At 42.7% G+C, this 20,076-nt stretch overlaps 1 protein-coding gene across 2 annotated transcripts; it reads right to left on the reverse strand.

The window, feature by feature from the left end:
* Nucleotides 1-211: 211 nt before the first annotated feature.
* Nucleotides 212-18,090, reverse strand: elk4 (ETS transcription factor ELK4). Of its 2 annotated transcripts, XM_035631622.2 has the most exons (6): nt 17,863-18,090; nt 14,349-14,403; nt 11,132-11,346; nt 9,386-10,114; nt 7,227-7,466; nt 212-3,859 (listed from the first exon to the last, which is right to left on the reverse strand). In XM_035631622.2, the coding sequence occupies exons 3-6, from the start codon at nt 11,336-11,338 to the stop codon at nt 3,641-3,643; spliced, it is 1,395 nt and encodes a 464-aa protein (XP_035487515.2). In that variant the 5' UTR covers nt 11,339-11,346; nt 14,349-14,403; nt 17,863-18,090; the 3' UTR covers nt 212-3,640. The 2 variants fall into 2 exon arrangements, with proteins under 2 accessions (XP_035487515.2, XP_035487514.2); XM_035631621.2 differs by lacking the exon at nt 14,349-14,403.
* Nucleotides 18,091-20,076: the final 1,986 nt, after the last annotated feature.

Genomic DNA, 20,076 nt, shown 5'->3' on the forward strand with positions numbered 1-20,076 from the left:
TACTTGGAAAAATGCATCTTTCAATTGCATGCGGCGGCATTTTCTGACGTGACGTGAATAGTTCATGACGTCACTCATGATATGATCATCTTAAGCTTCAGATTGTCTCGTTCTTTTTGGCGACATCTTGGAAACCATGTATTTTGGACCATATTTTTGTTCACTTTGACCTTTGTACCTTGACACTGTAATGACAGACTAGAGGTTGTGGTTAGTTTCAGATTTTTTATTATTATTACTGCTGTCACTTGTCTCTTCCGTTATAAACACGTCCTCGACACCCGTCACACATCAATACGCCACTTCAGACAAGTAGCTTGTAAACATTTGAAAAAGAAACAAAAAAAAAAGCGTCAAACAAATTGAGAACTGGACAGAACGAAGCGGGAACTGTGTCATTTCCTTTAAAAAAAGTAAAAGACAAAAGATTTTTCATATCAAGGAAAAACATCATCAGAAGACACAAATGAAGAAATTCGTTTGTGACACGTCTAAGACGACTCGATGAGGGTGGGGGGTTTAAACGGACTCTGAGGTCATATTCCCACTATTTTATAGTTTTTTATTAAATTTTATGCAAAAATGCAATATAAGCGACCAATTCTATTGGGCTTGAATAAATAAATATTGTGTGGTAGTGCCTGATTACAAATGATCAGAAATGATTTGATATATCATGTAGAAGATCAGAGTGAACTCTCGTTTTGTGGTATAAAATACTAAGTGCATAACCGCATTCCTCCCTTGGGAAAAATATAGAATTCTCAATAAGCAAATGTCAACATGTCATCAATCAAAGAGTCGTAGAAAAGCGTCAGAATCCAATACAACAGGAACCCCGGCATTTTTTTTTTTAAGTGCAAACGTTTCATCACAACATCTGCGTGTACACAATATCAACACTATATCAAAAACACTTCACATATAAAAACATAGATTTAGATTTCTCCCCATAAGGCTTTGATTTCCTTTACAACGAAGAACAAGAAAAGCCGACGCCGCTTCGGGGGTCCGACCCTGCTCGAGGGAAACAACATAAAGGAACACGTGCACAGAGAGAAACATCAAATCGGAGAGAAACCAAAATGGCAGACACTCAACTATCTGGCCCTTACAAAAATAGAAATTAATCTTAAAATTCTATCAGTGTTACAGGGAAATAAAAGATTACACAAAAAGGATAAAAACAGGTTTTACATATACATATATATATATATATTTATATTTTCAAAAGAGATCTGTTATCACAAACACGTACAAGCGGGTTTGGAAACTGGCGTGGCTGTCGACCCTTTACACTTGGCCAGATGCCGTTTACATGCTGTGCATATTCAACCCATGTTAAACAGTCGCTGTGGCAGAGCGATGGAGCTCGTGAGTTTGACTCCAGACTCAGGGGGGGGGGGGGGGGGGGGGCAAAGATATGGCATTAAAAAAACCAACAAACAGGAACGCTGTCGCACACAGATAAATCTGCTTCCACTTTGGGGAGAGAGACTCGAGCTTGGCTGTGGTAAGGCACCATGTATCCATGTGACGGACTGGCAGGTGGGGTGGGGGGGGCGGTAAAATCCGTAGGTTTAATAAAAGTGAGCACAAGTCCCCCCCTCCCCTCAAGATTCGTTGGTCGTCCATCCCTGGGTTAGAAAGTGACACTTGGGTAAACAGGTGTCCCAAGTGCCGTGTAAACAAGTGTGATGTACAATTATCCGTGTTCGTTGGCATAGAAAGGTGGGACCCACCACTCGAGTCCGCGTCTCGGACTTATGGCTTCCTAGTCGTGTACAAAACGGGTGCAAACCTACCGCGGCCGATCAAGTAGAGGAGCGCGGTTCAGGGGGAAAGGAAGGTGCTTTAAGCTCCACGAGGGTTTCCGACCGTCGTCGGATCGAAGGTCCACGTGTTTCAGATTTGCCGAGGTCGAGCCCGCGTGTCAGTGACCGCACCGATGAAAGCCCGTTCATTTACCTGGACAATGAAGATGATTTCGAGGTCTGCTCTGATGTTACTTCACAAGGAAAAAAATCGGATTCCATTTGGTTTCAGTTCCCGAAAAGAGCAAGTAGATGAGAAGATTGATACGACTCTCATAAATATAGGTGGAGCTGGCTTAGCATGGCTTAGCATATGCCGACCGCTCCTCTAAAGCTCGTCTGTAGACCATGTTTTCTCACTCCTCGTTTGAACTTGTTTGGTACAGATTAAAGAATCTGTAGCCGTACGCATTAAACACACAAGAAACCTGTTCGTTAATGAGCTATGGATCTTTTTTTGTTACCGTCAGACAAAGCTAGGCTAGCTACTCCACTCTTTGTGCAAAGCTAAGTTAAAGGGGCAGTAAGCGATTCTGCGACGAGCTCGTCTTCCTCTTTGTTGTTGTTGTGATTGTCCTGCTCCAGCCGGGACCCTGGACCTCGGGTGTGGGAGACCGACGCGCAAACCACTAGGCCAAAACCACGGCGTTGCAGCGCCATCTGCTAGCACGTCGACGAGTGATGTTTACAAACGGCACTCGCAGTGTTGTGTGGTGCAGCCCGCACCATTTCTTTTGTTTTCGTTTAACAGAGCCTGGACTGAGTCGAACACCAGGATGTTTTTCCGGCGCGCTAACAGAACCGACAGCTCGCGGACTGCGAGGAAATACTTGCTGATTTTAGAATCACGTACTGCCCCTTTAAGTTAAGCGAGCTACATAATACCGGTCTCAATCTTCTCACCTAACTCTCCCATGGAAACCCAAGTGTGTTTCCCAAAATGTCTAATTACTGTATTCCTTACTATTTAATTTCAACATTGATTTATAATAATGATGAATAATGATCTCTACCATGGGTCACTGAAGTACGTCTGCCTTCCGCATTGTCTGGTTAAGACAAATAGGTCTTGCAAGCTGCCACTTGCTGGTCGACACTCAGAAAAGGGTTATGGCTTCATTTTCTTTCACTGCCACCTGAAAGCTTTCCGGCAGGAGGCCGACCAGGCCGCGCACGCACGCACACACACGCGCGCGCGCGCGCACACGCACACGCACACACACACACACACACACACACACACACACACACACACACACAAGAACAGTTACATAGAGGCATTATTCAAGGTTCAGGTGGGATTATGGCCACACGTCACGATAAGACAGTTAAGGTAAAAGTCCGGTTGGATATGGCTATGGTTAGCTAGCATTGCAGAGCAGCAGAAGGCGAGGCTTGACACTGAAGTTCCTAAAGAGGATTTAGGAGTTGGGCAGTCGCACATGCAAGTTTTCAGGTTAAAGCGCTGCCGTTCAACAAGAGCACAAAGGCCGGAGCAGACAAAAGGAGCCTTCAGGGTCGGCGGAGGAAAAACAAAAACCGGACGGGTTGTTTTTTGGCAGTAACACTGTTGTACATGATTAGGAGGGAATTCTATAAAAAGGAAAGATTCAGATAACTGCAATCCCACTGGCCTCGTGTGTCCAAGTATGAAATGCTAACAGAACAGCGGCATCAGTGTGTATGAGCGCAGCATGGCCTCCTCAGGGTGTAAGTGCTGTGGAACAATCGGACGCCTCACTCTCACCCACACAGCAGATTGTAGTGAACTTTGGAGCAGGAGATGGGAGCTCCAAATGGGGGGGGTGTGTGTGTTTGGGGGGATTCTATGTCTTTTGAGGGTCTGGTGAAATGGGGCCAGGTGTGTTGGTCCCGTCCGCGCTGTGTAGAGGGATCTGGAACTGCGGGGTGAGGACCGACGGGAACTGGAACAGGTGGGCTCCTTGGCGCCGCGTGGCCGGGCTGAGGGGGGCGACCGGACTGAGCGTGCTCCAGAAGTGGATGTTGGAGAGCAGAGGACTGGGAGTCAGCAACAGAGTGGGAGTCTGGGGAGGAAGACGTACAAGACGAGACTCGTGTCACTTTTCATTTCAGCCTGAACAACACATGGACTTTCAGCCTTTATGTAAGATATGTACAAGAGCATCAGACGGCGTTGTGCCCACTTACCCCCCTCAGGTCATCTGTCCTATACGACAGCCGCAACCCCGTGTTATAAAAGTATTAATACAATTTCAACACTTAATGTCAGCGACTTAAGGTTTGTTTTTGGCTAGAAGCTAACACTTTGTAGTTAGGCCTGGAACTTCATGGATTTGTTGTACAAAGTCTCCAAAAAAGACACTCATGATAAATCCAACACTGAATGACTTTTACGATCATGTATCCAGTTTTTCATGACGAAAAAGGCTACTGTTGTTGTAAGCGGTCTACTAGCCTCCCATTTTGGATCTTTGACCAATCAGAGGCTTTGTTACAGACTTTTTACCAATCAGACGCTGTGTTGGTGACCATTCGAAAAATTTGGGCCAATGAGAATGTGATAGTACCATTACTTATTTGTAAAAAAAAATGTACATAACTTTTGATTTGCATTATGAGTAATATTTTAGATTGTTTTCCCTTATAACTAAGGCTTTGAAGAACAACTTTCAAAAAGGAATCATTGTTGTTCTGCATGTCATTTTAATGAATTTCCGTGAGATCCAATTTGACAGTACATGACAGGGTTTAGGTTATAAAAGCATTATAACACTAGGGGATGAGGCGGACCAAAAATAGAAAAAAATGGCTTACACCTCAATCAGAGCTCAGAGAATAGAGAAGTATGTACAAGTTCATGGTTTTCATTGCATGTAGAGTTTCTCTTATTTCTCTAACAAACTTCACATCCCGTTTGGAGGATTTAGAACTAATATGCGATTAAATAATTCACGTGCTCTAGGTCCTCCATCTTTGGCAAAAGGAGTTGTTATAGTCTGGTAGCTGCTTTAAGAGGCTTCTGAAGTCCACGAGTTATAAGGATGCACAGAACAAAAGACTTCTCTGTTAGCGATGTTGGTATGATCTGTTTGGCTGTTTTTTTTCTGATGATGTGCTGACGTCAGAGCCTGTGTCGCTTTAATTAGAATGACTCCAGTTGCAAAAGACAGTAAAACTAGAACTAGAACAACATTTCTGTAGCAATTATATAAACAAGTAAGTGCTTTACAACATAGTAGGGCTGCAATGAACAATTATGTTCACACTCGATTAATCTGTTGATTATTTTCTGGATTAATCGATTAGTTGTTTGGTTCATAAAATGTTGAAAAATGTCGATCGTGTTCCCAAACTCCAAGGTGACGTTTTTTGTTTTGTTCGCAGCGCAAAGAAACCAGGACATATTTACATCTAAGAAGCTGAAATCAGAGAATTCAAACCAGTTAAAAACCAGGCATTAAATGTCCCCTACACTGGGCGTTGATTACAATGTGGGCAGCAGCATTCCGCACTAGCTGAAGGCCGGGACACTTAGGATTGACTGATTCGTGTAAATAGTGCATCGCAGGAGTCCAAGTGTGAAAAAACAAAAGCGTGATGAAGATTTAAGAAGGCTAGTCAGATGTCCATTATACAGATGTCCATATTCATCTGTACTGACCATCAAGAAAACAACTCAAATGACTCCTCCTGTATGACAAAGAGGCTCTGCTTTCAGTCAGTCAGTCAGTGACAGGAAGGGGAGAAATCGGAGTGGAACTCATGTCTGTCTGAGCCTAGGATCTCATGACCACAACCTGACCTGACTTACTGCAAAGAGACAGAACAACAACAAAAACAACGACACAATCCGAACCAGATGATATAATAGACTCACAAGTTGTGTACAGTACCATACACACAGTCATGTGGTCAACAAACAGCTTTGCCAGGATTTAATTAAACACAACAGAAACTAGAAATAACAGGATCAGGCATCACAGACCCCTGCTGCACTGCTGCCACCTACTGGTCACCAACACTAAATGCTGGAAGGTTCTCTGCAAAATCTATTCTCCACTCTATTTATTGGTCAAATGACACGGATCTATTCATTTTGTTTATTCAGAGAAGCTACTCAAACTTAGGTATCACTTCAGCACAGACCTTTGCAAAAATTCTGTGTTGAAAAATCTAACATAGCTGTTATGACTTTTAAGTTTGTTATCACAGGTAAAAAAAAAAAAGACAGAGGGGGTTCTGATAGGGTTGCAACTAACGATTATTTTCATTATCGATTAATCTGTTGACTATTTTCTTGATTAATCGATTAGTTGTTTGGTTCATGAAATGACATGAAATCGTGAAAAATGTCCACACACCAAAGATATCTAGTTTACTGTCATAGAGGAGCAAAGAAAATATTTAAATTTAATAGGCTGTTCTTCTACCGAATATCAAAATAGTTGTTGATTCATTTACTTATCGATTAATCGATCAACTTTTGCAGCTCTAGTTTCAGATAAAAGGCCAATACCACAGAAAGCTGAACACATTTCACTCTACATTCAACACACACATGATTTTTATCCATTTGGCTCTGCAGCAGTTTATAGGAATTAATTGATTTAGCATGCTGAAATTCAAAGAACTCAGAAAATGAATAACAAAAAAAGTGCGCGTCCACCTACACCTCGACCTGCACCTATTGGACGGTACCAGCTGTCAATCACATGGTATGCATGCCCCAATGTATACGGTGCTTTATCATCTAGTTCACTTTAAATGGCACTGTAATTTACTAAATGAACATCATGCTGTATTGAACAAGACTTGAAACTAGAGATTGAGCCATAAACTCCTCAGGGGAAATGTTTATTGAGATTAAAAATCAACTTAGAAGTACAGGGTTTCCTCTATGTTCATTTTGTAGCAGCAGCGGAATTCTATAAAATGTCGTGAAGTTGCAATTACACCACTCTGCGAGGGCTTTTATTTTGACATGACAAGACACAACGACGGAGACTGTAGGCAACACGTCCCAGAGTCGAGGGAGGGACAGAGATGACTAACGACAGAGTAGTGTTACCGGGTACCTGTGAGAAAAAAGTTAAACTTCGCCAACTGCTTTTATATATATATATATATATATATATATATCAAAACACGTCACGGATCACATTAACTGCGCCTGTGTATTGATAGGAGCTAGTGCTTAGCGTGCACACTAATGTCCAAGTGAAACATGGACCGAGTTAAACGTCAAAAGTCTGCCTGTACTTTAACAGAGAAAGCGACAATAATGCATAGTGCAGTAAATGCGGGGAGTTTATTAGCATTTAAGGCTGCACGACATTGATTTGGAGCAATGTAGCTACACTGTTGGTTGTGCACTCAGTGTTTCGCCTACCATTGACTATCACAGACAAACGAGACCACGCCCTCACTCACCTGTAGCATTGCTGGTGTGAGCGAGGCAGTGGGCAGCGAGGGGCTGCAGAGGTTCATGGGGGAGAAGTCGGATGTGGTGACCAGCAGAGCCGGCGGGCTGATCTGCAGGATTTTCGGCGGCTTACGTGTCTTCCCTGAGCTCTGGGTGCTGACCGTGGTGCAGCTGCTCACCGAGGACGAACTCGTCTCAGCGTCCATCAGACTGAGCTCGTCTCCAGACAGACCCATGCCACTGTCCACCTGCCGGGCACAGAGAGACAGGGAGTGCTGGGTCAATACACCTGCAGAGCATGTGCTGCAGGCAGCAGACATATTTTATATGTTAATAGCATCAGAAAAAAAAATTGATTTTAATCTACAAGCACAACAATTATCTCCTGTCCAAATGTGAAATTTTCGAATTTAAAAATAATGTTAGAAGAGAATTGAATTATGGCAAGTAATTTATGTTGTTGTTCACACTGAGTGAAGTCAATAGTGAAGCTGATTTAATTTCCTGATTTTTTTAAACGTTTTTAAGGAGTTGTGCTGGATGACAGCTAAAAAGAACAATAGGTTTGAGTAATTATTTACAATACAACAGATATTAGTTGTTTAGATTCTCACTGCTCTCAGAGTCTGTGTCCACTTCAGCCTCAGATTTCTGGTTATGCCAGACAGGAGTAGAAACTGATGTGGCTTTCTGCTGCTGTAACCAATTCACCTCGAGGTTGGAAGTGTTGTTCATTCTGAGATGCTTTTCTGCTCACAGTCATAAAGAGTGGTTATCTGAGTTAGTCGCCTTTCTGTCAGCTCCAACCAGGCGGGCCGTTCTCCTCTGACCTCTCTCATCAACACAGAACCGCAGGAGATGTGCAGGTTCAGAAATACTCAACGCAGCCTGTCTGACACCAGCAATCTTGTTTCTTCACCACCATGTTTGGTGAACATGTTGGTGTGAAGCTGCGGACCTGTATCTAACAGAATAAGCAGGTGTGCATGTGTCCCTGTCAGAGTGCCTAGTGAGTGTATTTTTCTCAGGAGTTGGTGGAGACCAACACAAAGCTAAAAGGAGAGTTGATATATTGTCATCACTTATAAGGTGACATGCAAGAACCGTCCGTATGTAAAGATTTGTTCTTACATTTTGCGTACAAGTGATTTAGGAGAACTTCCCACATACCCCCATTTTTTCTTTCGCAATTTGAGTTTTCTTTCAAATACGCACTGAATTTACGAGTGGTCCACACCTGTCGTAGGAGTCATGCAAATTGGTCTACTGTTAATCAAACCAGGTTTTTCTTTTGGATAACTTTTCAGGAATAGAAACTGAATTAAAGCCCCAGTGTTTAATTTTTGTAATTTTCTGGCAGCATCTGGTGGTAAAGTTGCAAACCGCAACCAACTGAGCACCCGACAGAGGACACTATGTTGGTGCACCGCTGATTCCATTTCTGTTTTCCAGCAGCGCTAAAAATTCAACGTTAATGCAACATATTATGGACCGTTTTGTGCAACAACCGTATTCAACACAACGTAGCAAACATGGCGACTCACACGGAGGTCGGGTCCACCTCATGGAACTATATTTAACTCATTCAAAGTTGACAAAAAAACATTTGTTCTTTGTTGCAGGTGATTATACATACAGTATATGAACACTTTGTTATGGACAATATATTCAATTTCTGTGAATATGTTCTTCTAAATATTACACACTGTAGCTTTAAATGTATATAAAAATATATAAATTTCCCCACATTGTCTATTCTGCAATTCCAACTCCAATATATTTACATCTTTGGCAGCTGTGCACGGGCACACAAAGTTGTTGGCTTGATATGTCAGTTGTTGATTGTCGTCATGCAAACTATTTTCATACGACCGTCACATTTGGTAATGTGAGGGCAACTTTAGGACAAGAATATGAACATGTCCTTGCATGAGGCCCAATGAGTCAAGTGTTTAGTTTGCAGCTTGTTTACAGTTTTGAATAAAATCAGCAAATTAACATCCTCACTTACGGACTTGGTTGTTATTCATGTAAGAGTTTAATCTGCTACATGATTCATGTCATCAGATTCTGAGTCAAATGCTGCTAAAGTGTGGGGAAAATATCATCTGAGTATTTGTTCAATTATTAACTTGCATTGAATGAGATTTGATTGTATGATACTAGCCTTATCCCGTGTCTGAGCATCAGTGGGCTGAGATGATCCGGACTCAATGTCGCTGTCAATCACCAGTTCCTGGGACGAGTCAGGCACCAGGCTTGGGGACGGGCTGGCAGACGTCAGGTCCGACAGGCTGAATGTTGGTTCTGATGGGCGGATGCGTTCAAATGCGTAGATGTGCTGAGGAGGCAGGGAGGAGTGTGTGCTGATTTCTACGGCCCTTTTGGGCAGAGGTTGCAGAGGATCCAGGTGATTGGACACCAGGGTCGGCTCTATGGCGACCTGAGGAGGCGGTGCTGGCTTCGGAGGCGTGTTTCCAAACTTGATGACCGATGGCAAAGCGGTTGGCTGTTGTGGCTGGCTCTGGGCTGTGGCAGTGAGACCCCTCTTGTCGGCCATCTTCTCTCCTGGGTTCTCTATTTTGATGGACCTGAAGAGCTGGCGTCCATTTTGTAGCGAGTTGAGCGTGAAGGAGGTGTACAGGCCGGAGTGGATGTAGTCATTACGGTTTGACTGCTTGGTGCTCAACCCCAGAGCTGCTGCGCTCCCTCCTACCTTGGCTCCGTCAACAGACTCACTGTCCTGTAGGGTGCTGTCCCTTCTCGTTAAGGGAGTGATGCCCCCACCACCCACATCCCCATCCTCCGTCCGGGTGACCACATCTCCTTTCAAGATGGCAGGATAGGACACGAAGCGATAGACAAACTTTTGACCATTCACCTTCTTTATGATGTTCTGTAGGACACAGAAAAGCAATTGCAGAACAAGATACGTTAGTGTATTCTTAGTTAATAGCATGAAAAGTTTTTAAAAGACTATATCATTAACATCTAGGCAGAAAGTACACCGTGGCCTTGTGGGTGGGACAGTTCTGTCCTTCCTGTCTGCACCAGACTAGCAGCCACTCATTCGGCAGCCACACATACCAGAGCAGTCCAGCCCAGAACGCCCACAGGGGTTAGGCAGTGCTTCTGCCAAAACCAAGAGCAGACTGAGAGACAGGCAGCAATGGACCTCAAACTCTCTGGTTGTTTGTGGGGAAGACAATGGAGATGGTTGGACTTTGCAAATATCCTAGAAAGTGACTGAGGCATTTATTTACCTCGAAGGTGGGCATTTGTTTCTAAATCCCTCTTCACAATTAGTGTCAATCGGTAGATTCGGTCATATAATTAATGAGGAACACCTTGCTTTGATCAGTTTAAGTTACTGCAGTGCTCTGTCAAAACACTTCCTGGAACCATTTCAATTTAAAAGTCCTCTTCAAACCCTTCAAATCTTAACAGGCTTTTATTGTGAAATACTGTACTTTGTGTATTACTACAATCTACATTATCATACGTCCACAGTGACTGAGTTAGGACAGTATTACTTTAGATAAGTAATACCAGGACAACAAAGTGTTGCAAATAGTATGATTCAATTGTTGAATATATTAAAGTGGTTGTTTGTGTGGACCACACCTCTGGCAGAGACCCAGCTGTTAATTGACTACCAGTTTTTATTTGAGAAAATACAGTATATTGGTGCTGCCACACTGTTCTACAATGCTCAAACATATTAAAAGGGACAAGTTTAACTGACCTGGTGTTACACTGTGACCATTAAGTGTTCCCTAGATGATTTTGAGCAGTGAAGTTCCCTCAAGAGAAATCTTCAAGACCAAAAGACTGAACTGCCACATCAAATAAAAGGCGGCTAGACTCAGTCGAGTAGAACCACCGCAGGAGGAAAGAGTTGCTGTGAGTTCACCTTGTCGTAGTAGTATCTGAGGGCCCTGCTGAGTTTGTCGTAGTTCATGTTGGGCTTGTTCTTTCTAGCACCCCACAGGCGGGCCACCTCCTCCGCCTGCAGCAGCTTGAACTCCCCTTCCTCATTGGTCCAGCAGATGAGCTGCTCATTACTGGTATCCAGTAGAAGCTGGAGAAGGAACTGCCACAGGGTGACAGAGTTGTCCATGTCTCTCACTGTATAAAAAACATAAAAAAGTACAAGAGGAGAAAAATCATTAGGCTCAACCAAGTAACTGTCGCTCACAACTTGATGAAATAGGAAATAACACCCTCATATCAGCTCACTGCTCTAACTCACTGCAGTTTATGTTGAAGTGTTGTAATTTAGTTCTTTTTAGAACCACTCTGCTGATTTGCCTCCTTCAATCAGTCAACCAGAGAATCCGTGAAAGCAGCACACAGACAAGAGATCAGTCTCAGCAACATTCTGTGATAGTTAACAATAAGTTTTATATTTTATGGGAAGATGGGGAATTTCATCGTCGGCCAGTTGGATACCTGTAGCATGAGCAGACATCTGGTTGAATTACTGTAAACGGTTATTTAACAGCCGTGGCTGTTTTACAAGACCAGATGTGCGGCCCGCTGCAGTCGTCGATACCTCATGTGGTTCACACATTTCAAGTTGAAAAACGCCACCATATATCCTGCTGAATAAACTCAAGAGCAGCCTCATAAAAAGCTGGATGATTTCAAACACCTTAAGCGCCTTTTCCCCTTCTGGGGGAAATTCTGATGCCCACAGCATTTCCGCCTTCTTCGTCCCTCGGTGAGTGTGAATAAAAGATTCTTTGAAGAACAGTGAGCCTGTCCACGCAGACAGCATGAAGGCTGAGGTGTGACTATTCTTGTTCTGTCCATGAGTACCTCTGATGTCACGTCACATTGTTCAAGTTAAGTCAATTATTCAGAAATAAGAAAATTACACATAACCATAAATACTCTTTTTTGGGGGGGGAACCAATAAAATGTGGCACTGTTAGGTGGCCACGGACTCGACCTCTCTCAAAGTCAAACATCTAGTTGGCATCTGGAAAGGTCTACACAACACCGTGGCCAAGAAAAATGAACGCGTGAGTTGAAGAATGATAATCAAAAAAACAGTGGCCAAGGAAAGCCAGCACCATTGTCTGGGTGTAGTGGTAATTGTCACAAGTATAAATAAATGAACCGAGTCATTTGATAATAAGATAAATTATTGATAATTTGATAATTTAATAGTCTTTTAAGAAAAAATTACCCCAAAAAATGATAAGAATAATTTTGGTTCCAGCTTCTCAATTTGAGTATTTTCTATTTGTCAATTTTAATAAACCCAATCTTGTTAGGGTTAGTAACAATACAGGGCATTTTCAGTTCGTCTTTGTGGGCTCAGGGAATATGTTATGGGCCTTTTTTTGTTGCTATAAATCAAATGATGCATCAGTTAATAAATGAAATAGTTGGTAGAGGGAGTGTTCGCTGCAGCCCTAATCACATTTCTTTCCTAACTACTTAAGTATGATTATAAAGGTGCCTATTAATGTCATAACCAATATTTGATTGGACATTGCAGCCCACTTGCTCCATTATGCAAAGAAACAAGGAGTTATTATTGGACATACTGTAGCTCTGTAAACCCAGACAGGGAAACCGCCCCCAATGTAATGATGGTGAATCTTTTCTTTTCATGTGCTTTTAGCCTAGAAAACCATATTTTGGAGTCTTGTAACTCCAGTAAACTGTGGGCCGTTGACAAGACTGTGACAAGAAAAAAGTGGTTAAAAACAATCGGCCTTTATAGTGCATCTGGCTTTTTCTTTGACGTTGTCGAGGGGCTTTACTGCAGTCTGCAGGTTTTTCAGCTGGTGGTACGCACACATAGGTGTTTTGACTTTGGATCAGACCCCGCTCTCATCACTGTGTACGGGCAGCGAGCTTGATTGACATGTGCCTCATTTTTTTTGTTGGATCTGTCAGGAGTGGTACATCATTTGATTCTTTCAGGCACGTTTTGTGACCTCAGCAAACTCTCAGGATCATTACATCCAGCTTTAGTCTGAAGTGAAAAGCAACAGAGGGGCGATGTGTACCCTAAGCAGGCAATGCTAACAATCTGAAATTGTATTAATGCCATTGCAATGATGCCGTTTATAGTCGTTTATAAAATGGGTAGCTCAAATCAAGCGATCTGATTGGTTCATAGCCGTGGTATAATGAGCGTATACAACGGCTATGACATCGAATCAGTTTGCACAGGTCCGTATCACTCCGCGACTGAGGAAGTAATGACATAAATAGACTTGAGTAGTGACGGAGTGAAGTTGAGGAAATTTACGAGAGCTCCAAAGAGCTCCAAACTTAAATTGCCGGCGAACCCAGCTACGGTCTTGTAGCCGTCTTTCTAAGGAACGCTACAGTGTGTTGCATATCAACCGCCGTGCACTGAGCAGGCAGCCAGGAGGAACTACTTTTTTTGTATTTGTTAAAAAAATCAAATTGTAGTGTGTCTATTACTTTCATTTCGACATACTTGTAACCGTTTTATAAAAGCAATAGCTCACTTCAGGCCGTGGTATACGTTCATTATACCACAGTCAACTACCACTGACTGAATATAAAAAAAAACAGCTCCAGAAAATTAAGCCAATGTGATAGTGCGTGAAGCCTGTAATCTCTGGCACGACCAGGAGAGGGCGACTCCACTGGTTGCCAAAGAAGTCCGTTTCTATAGAAGTCTGTGAGAAAATGACTATACTACTCAAACATTTTCCTGAGGAGTTTATGGTTTCAATCTCTAGTTTCAAGTCTTCTTCGGTACAGCATGATGTTCATTTTGTAAATTGTGGTCTCATTTGGAGTAAAACTGACGATAAAGCACTGTAGAGTGGACGCAGCGTGATTGACAGCTGCATGGTTGCAGGTGTAGGTGGGCACGCGGTGGAACATCTCTCTGTCAGACCCACCACCAGTTTTATGTCCAGTGTCAAAAGAACAACAACAACATGGCGCTGGTCAAAATCCCAAACTCGAGGCTTAAACACGGCAGTTCACAAACCAACGAGTGACGTGGGATGCCACATGATTACTACACTGAATGATGTCATTTTCTGGTTGTGACGTCACAACTACATAAGAGATTTCCCGATACCATTTTCCCCCTATATGAGGGATTTTAACAGCTGTATGCTACTAACCCTGTATGGAAGTGATGATTGCATCGTAGTTGTTTGGCCTGGCTCAGGTGAGACCCTTTGAAAAACAGATACATACAGAGAATGAGGCCACAGAGCTTTTTTTAAAAACCTAGTTTGACAGTCATAACTGAGAAACACAAATTAATAAATCTGGGAATAAACAACAATTATTTCCTTTGACAAGCTGTTGAAGTGCAGCCAAATATTATAAAAACAAAAGACTTTCAAACTTTTAAACAGTACAGTAACAGTATAAAACACAACAAAAGCAACTTAAAAACTACAATAATCCAGGAATAAATAATAATAATTACTTTAACAGGGTTAGGTTAGGGTTAGGGTTAGCCAGTTGGGAAAAATTTTATCTGTATCTGCATCTTTTACAGTAACGGTATAAATATGGTAGAAGCTGGTAAGTACTATTTATAGAGCGATGAAGAAGAAGTGATTTCTGATAGTGTAGCGTTAGCAAAAACTAGAGAAAAAATGTCAGGGATTTGGAATTATGTCTCGCTGGAAAGTGTTGTTTTGTGTGGGTGGAACAACTTTAAAGACGTGGTATCAGATCTGTACCATTGATTCGGGCATATTCGTCCTATTATTTGTGGAGATGCTTTGGAGAATGCATTTTTGGGACAATATTTTTGTTGACCTAGACTATTTGCCAGATCAGCACCTAAAGCTTTAATGAGACAGAAAAAAGACCTGTCTGATCCATTGACTGATGTACACCAGTCCAATCTGTATGTGGAACAGGCCAAACACCAGCTTACACATAACAGCCACATTAATGTTGCGTTCACACCGGATGCGATGCAAATTTTCTTCACTCACTCAAGTTTGGTCGCAAGCAAACATTTGAACATTTGTTTCTGTTCAATTCCTTCCACTTTCTCTGACAAACCTCATCTGAACAAAGACACAAACACACAGCTAAACATGAACTGTTGGATGAAAAAAAGGCAGACAGGAATGTCAATGGAAAAGCTACACATAGTAATTGTGTTAACTGGGACTAAGTAACTAGCTGGCATTCCAACTTCCTTGTCCACTTTCTGCCAAAGCCTCGTCTTCTTCACCTGGTCACAATACAAATAGCAACCCGGTCGTTCTGCTCACACACAGCGACAGCAGTGATCCTCCATTAATGATACAATGACAGGACGACTGATGACAGTGACGGAGGGAGAATCTCAACACTAATTGGCTATCGCGTCAACTAGAGCTGATTATTAGAACGATTATTTTCATTACTGATTGATCTGTCGATTGTTTTCTGGATTAATCGATTAGTTGTTTGGTCCATAAAATGTCAGAATGGTGAAAAATGTCAATCTCGTTTCCCAAAACCCCCAAGATGATGTTTTGTTTTGTCCACACACAAAATATACTTAGTTTACTGTCACAGAGGAGCAAAGAAACCAGAAAATAGTCACATTTAAGAAGCTGAAATCAGAGAATTATGACTTTTATTTTCATAAAAACTACTTGAACCGATTAATCGATTATCAAAATAGTTAGATAAAAGATGGGGGTGTTCTTGCTGTGAGTGACAATGAGAGCGAACCCAAGAGTGAGGGCATGGTGGGTATAACGGTACATTATAAAAAAAACTAAAAAAACACAAGAGGGAAAAATAAAAGTTTAATTTAAATTAACTGCTGAGCATTCCACAAAAGGCAACTAAGACCTAATGTACCAGGACACATTTGAGCCAAAGATAACAGCGCACTCCTGAAGACATAAAACCAAGATGTTACGGGCAGATAAACACTGCAATTAAGACTGGGAAGGTTTACTGCAGGGTTCGTCCTGGGACACTAGTTAGCAGTCCGATGTGGTAAGGTTATGTCAAGGTTTCAGTTTAGAGGGATTGCAGCGGTATACAGCGGCTGAATGCGCCTCTAACAAATACACAGCTGTGTGTTTGCACCACCATTCTTCCATCAAGGAAGACTCACGCCAAGTTCACACTACAAGATTTTTAGCCCGATTTCCGGCTCGCCGACGAATCCTGGAGCTGCAGCAAATCGGAGGAAAATCTTCGTGAAATCGAGACTTGCAAATCGGCACTCGATCATGTGTGAACAACGACAGCGTCCATCGTGAAAGGGGCAATCCCACGTCGCAGATGAGTCACGTAGTGTGAACAGCACGGCGACTGAAAGACTGCAAAAAACAAGACCGCACGTCTTGTGGTGTGAACGATACAGGGATCTCAAGACAATGAAAATCGTGTAGTCTGAACTCGGCATGAGGTGAGTGCCAAACCAGATGACCTTGAGCTTTGGGCCACTGTGGCTGTCAGCAGTCACAACCCCGGGAGAGCTCTGGTAGTTTTGCACCTTGGTAGGAACTGCCGAGCTGCAGCTTGATGACACCTTGTCACGACCCAAGCCGACCCAACACTATTGATCGTCTATGAAGGCTCTGGCTCCCATAGAAGATCACTGACAAGGCGTCTTTGCCTTCCCGTCCAGTTACTGTACACTGAAAAAGCCCTGCAAACTCCACTTGTCTCCGCGACGTAAAAAGAACAGGCCTTTTCCCCCATCCACGATGAAGACCATTAGATCTGAACAATCAACATGCAACTGTGGAAATGGGGCTGCCGTGACACTTCTCTCTCTCAGTCTCTCTCTCTCTCTCTCTCTCTCTCTCTCTCACACACTCACACACACACACACACACACACACACACACACACACACACACACACACACACACACACACACACACACACACACACACACACACACACACACACACACACACACACACACACACACACACACACACACACCCCTCCATGCAACAGATTGACGATGAGTCTTGTTCTGGCCTTTTGAGTCTGTCGACATGTGTGTGTTGTGTGTTCATGTGTGTGTGTGTGTTGTGTGTTTATGTGTGTGTGTTTTTATGTGTGTAAGCTTCTTATGAGGAAGAGTCAATCTGCCCTGACTCATCCAGACCTGCTGGGCTGCACACACACACACATATGGGGGGGGGGGGGGGGGGGGGGGCATGTAGATCAGTGTGAAAACTGCTGTCAGGGGGAAAAAGATTATGGAATGGACGTTATGTAACGTCCGACATCAGCAAGCGAATGTTCTCTCTGCAGAGCCACCAGAGATAACGTCAGCAGGGTCCAACCTGTCATCGAACAGGTCGTAGCCACAGGGGGCTCGGAGGGGCTCGGGGGGGCTCGGGGGGGCTGGGGGGGACGGGTCCGCACCACCACACAGCCGGGGCGCCCGCACGGAGCGGGGATGGAAAGACCACTTGTTGACGGGCTGTGTTTTGTTTGCGCTTCCGTCGACGCGGGGCTAACTGTCATTCCGCGAAACACTTTAGAGTCCCGGGGGGCCGGGGGGGCTCAAACGCCGCTGTCGCGTTCCGGCCCGTGCGCGACCAGTCGGAGGGGGTGAAACAACCCGGAGGCACCGAACATTAGTTAGCTAACTGTGCGTTAGCTGTCGGCTAGCGCCACTTTAGCTCTGCGCGCTAACGTTACCTCGCTCGCGGAGCGCGCTGGGTGTCCGGGTCGTCGAGCCGCGTCCAGATATTCCCGAAACATCGCTGGGAGGCCGTTCATACCGCCATGGCTCAGGAAACGAGGTTCAAACCGAGGGTCGAGCAGATGTCTGAGCGTAAAATACATTTAACTGGCTTTGACTTGGGCAGACGGCGAATCCCTTGAAAACAGGAAACAATGTTGCGTTCACTGTTCCCCGTACGCCTCACACTCTCCCATCTGTGTCGCCTTCAATGGGGCTCGCTTGAAAGTGAAACCTATTTTAAATGTATTTCACCATGAATTTATTGCCATGAATGTCAAAGCCCTTAAAGTGATGAAAAAGTAATGCAGTGAATCTTCTTAACGTTATCGAAGAATATGATTTTCAAAAGAAGCCTATTGATAACTATTGATGTGATCTTTTTCCTCTCCTCTTTCTTATTTATATAATTTTATAATATTTTGCACCTGATCCTTTATAATACTGTGAAGAATTTTGAGCCAATTTGTTTGTATATGGATTTTGTTTAATAAAATAATGATAACATTGGGCTCGCTTGGGGAGATTGAAGGGATTTGGTGAGTTCATAGATGTTGTTATGAAATCAAGAATGATTATTGTCACCTAGGGTTGCAACAAACGATTATTTTCATTATTGATTAATCCGTTGATTATTTTCTCGATAAATCGATTAGTTGTAAAATGGTGAAAAATGTTGATCGTGTTTCCCAAAACCAAAAGATGCTGTTTTGTTTTTTCCACACACCAAAGATATTCAGTTTACTGTCACATTGGAGCAAGAAACAAGACAATATTCACATTTAAGAAGCTGAAATTAGAGAACTTACTTTTTTTTCTCATAAAAACTACTAAACGATCAATCAATTCTCAAAATAGTTGCCGACTAATTTAGCAGTCGATAACTAAGTGATTAACTGTTGCAGCTCTATTTTCACCATATTTCAAAAAGAATGAGATCAGAGAAAAGGGTGCATTTTGTTATATTTAAATAGAATATCAATAGCAATTGTATATTTAAGCAATATACCTAACATTGGTTCCTTTGCTCATTGATGTTGTTTTTGTTTTGTTTTTACATTAAATATTACGTCTCACAACTTCCTGTGAGAGAAAATCATTTTTCTAAACGTTTACTCTGTTGTGTATGTTCGTCAAAATTCCCGATTTTCCCGATAGCCGTGAATGCGTCATGATACTCCTGCTGAGGTCACTTCCTCTTTTGTTGATTTTATTCGAGTCCATCATGTTGTTGATACTTTAGTGCGCGTTTACACAATTCCTCAAAAAAAACAAAAATAAATGAATGATGTCCTTTATTATATATTTCTCCAGTGTGGAATTACCACGTGCCAACACCCCTGTTGCCAACAAGCATCATGTTAAAATGAGAATCAATGATTTTACCGGCCAATCGGTAAATCTAATCCCATTTAGTTTAATTTAGTACAGTATATCTTTCACTGAGACAATTGTGTGAGTTCACAAGTTACTCCGCGGAATAAAACAATTGTCCAGTCATGTAATTTGGTGCCAATAAAGCAGAGAGCATTTTAATGAATTTATGCTTAAGAGGCAGAGCTAATGTGGGGAATTGTTGTTGGCGCCTGTTGATAACTAAATTATGAAAATAATAATGTAGGGGAGGTTGGACAGCTCAATGCCTGCAGTGTACAGTATTTACACACACTGCATTACTTTCCCCTTCACTCTGCTCATGACTTTGAACCTATCCCTGTGTGCACTGGGACAGAAGCAGTCCTGTCACATGAGCATCACACGTATAGCATACATACATTTTTTATAAATTAGATGGAAAGCATTTCATAGTATTGGTTTGTACCTAGCAAACAGACATTTCGCAGGCTTCCATTATTTTTCTTTCAATATTATATTAACCTGTACTCCCTGCCAGCCACAATACAATAAAACTCACTGTCTCTGGAATACAGCAAGTCACTAAGGTATATCACTTGTTTTGGACTCTGATGTTAAAGCTTTGAAAGTCACATGACAGGTTTAATTGATTTGACAGTATAGAGGGTACGGGCAGCAGAGAGAGACCACTAACATCTGTCTTTTGTCTCCACTGTGGAAGGGTACAATCAGCATTTGTTCCTGAGTCATACGACTGTCCCGCTGCAGTTCCACGGTTATTTATCAGTTACAGAATTCTACAATTAGTCTTTAGG

The sequence above is a fragment of the Scophthalmus maximus genome, chromosome 6 (assembly GCF_022379125.1).
Source record: "Scophthalmus maximus strain ysfricsl-2021 chromosome 6, ASM2237912v1, whole genome shotgun sequence".
In the NCBI taxonomy this organism is placed as follows: Eukaryota; Metazoa; Chordata; class Actinopteri; order Pleuronectiformes; family Scophthalmidae; genus Scophthalmus; species Scophthalmus maximus.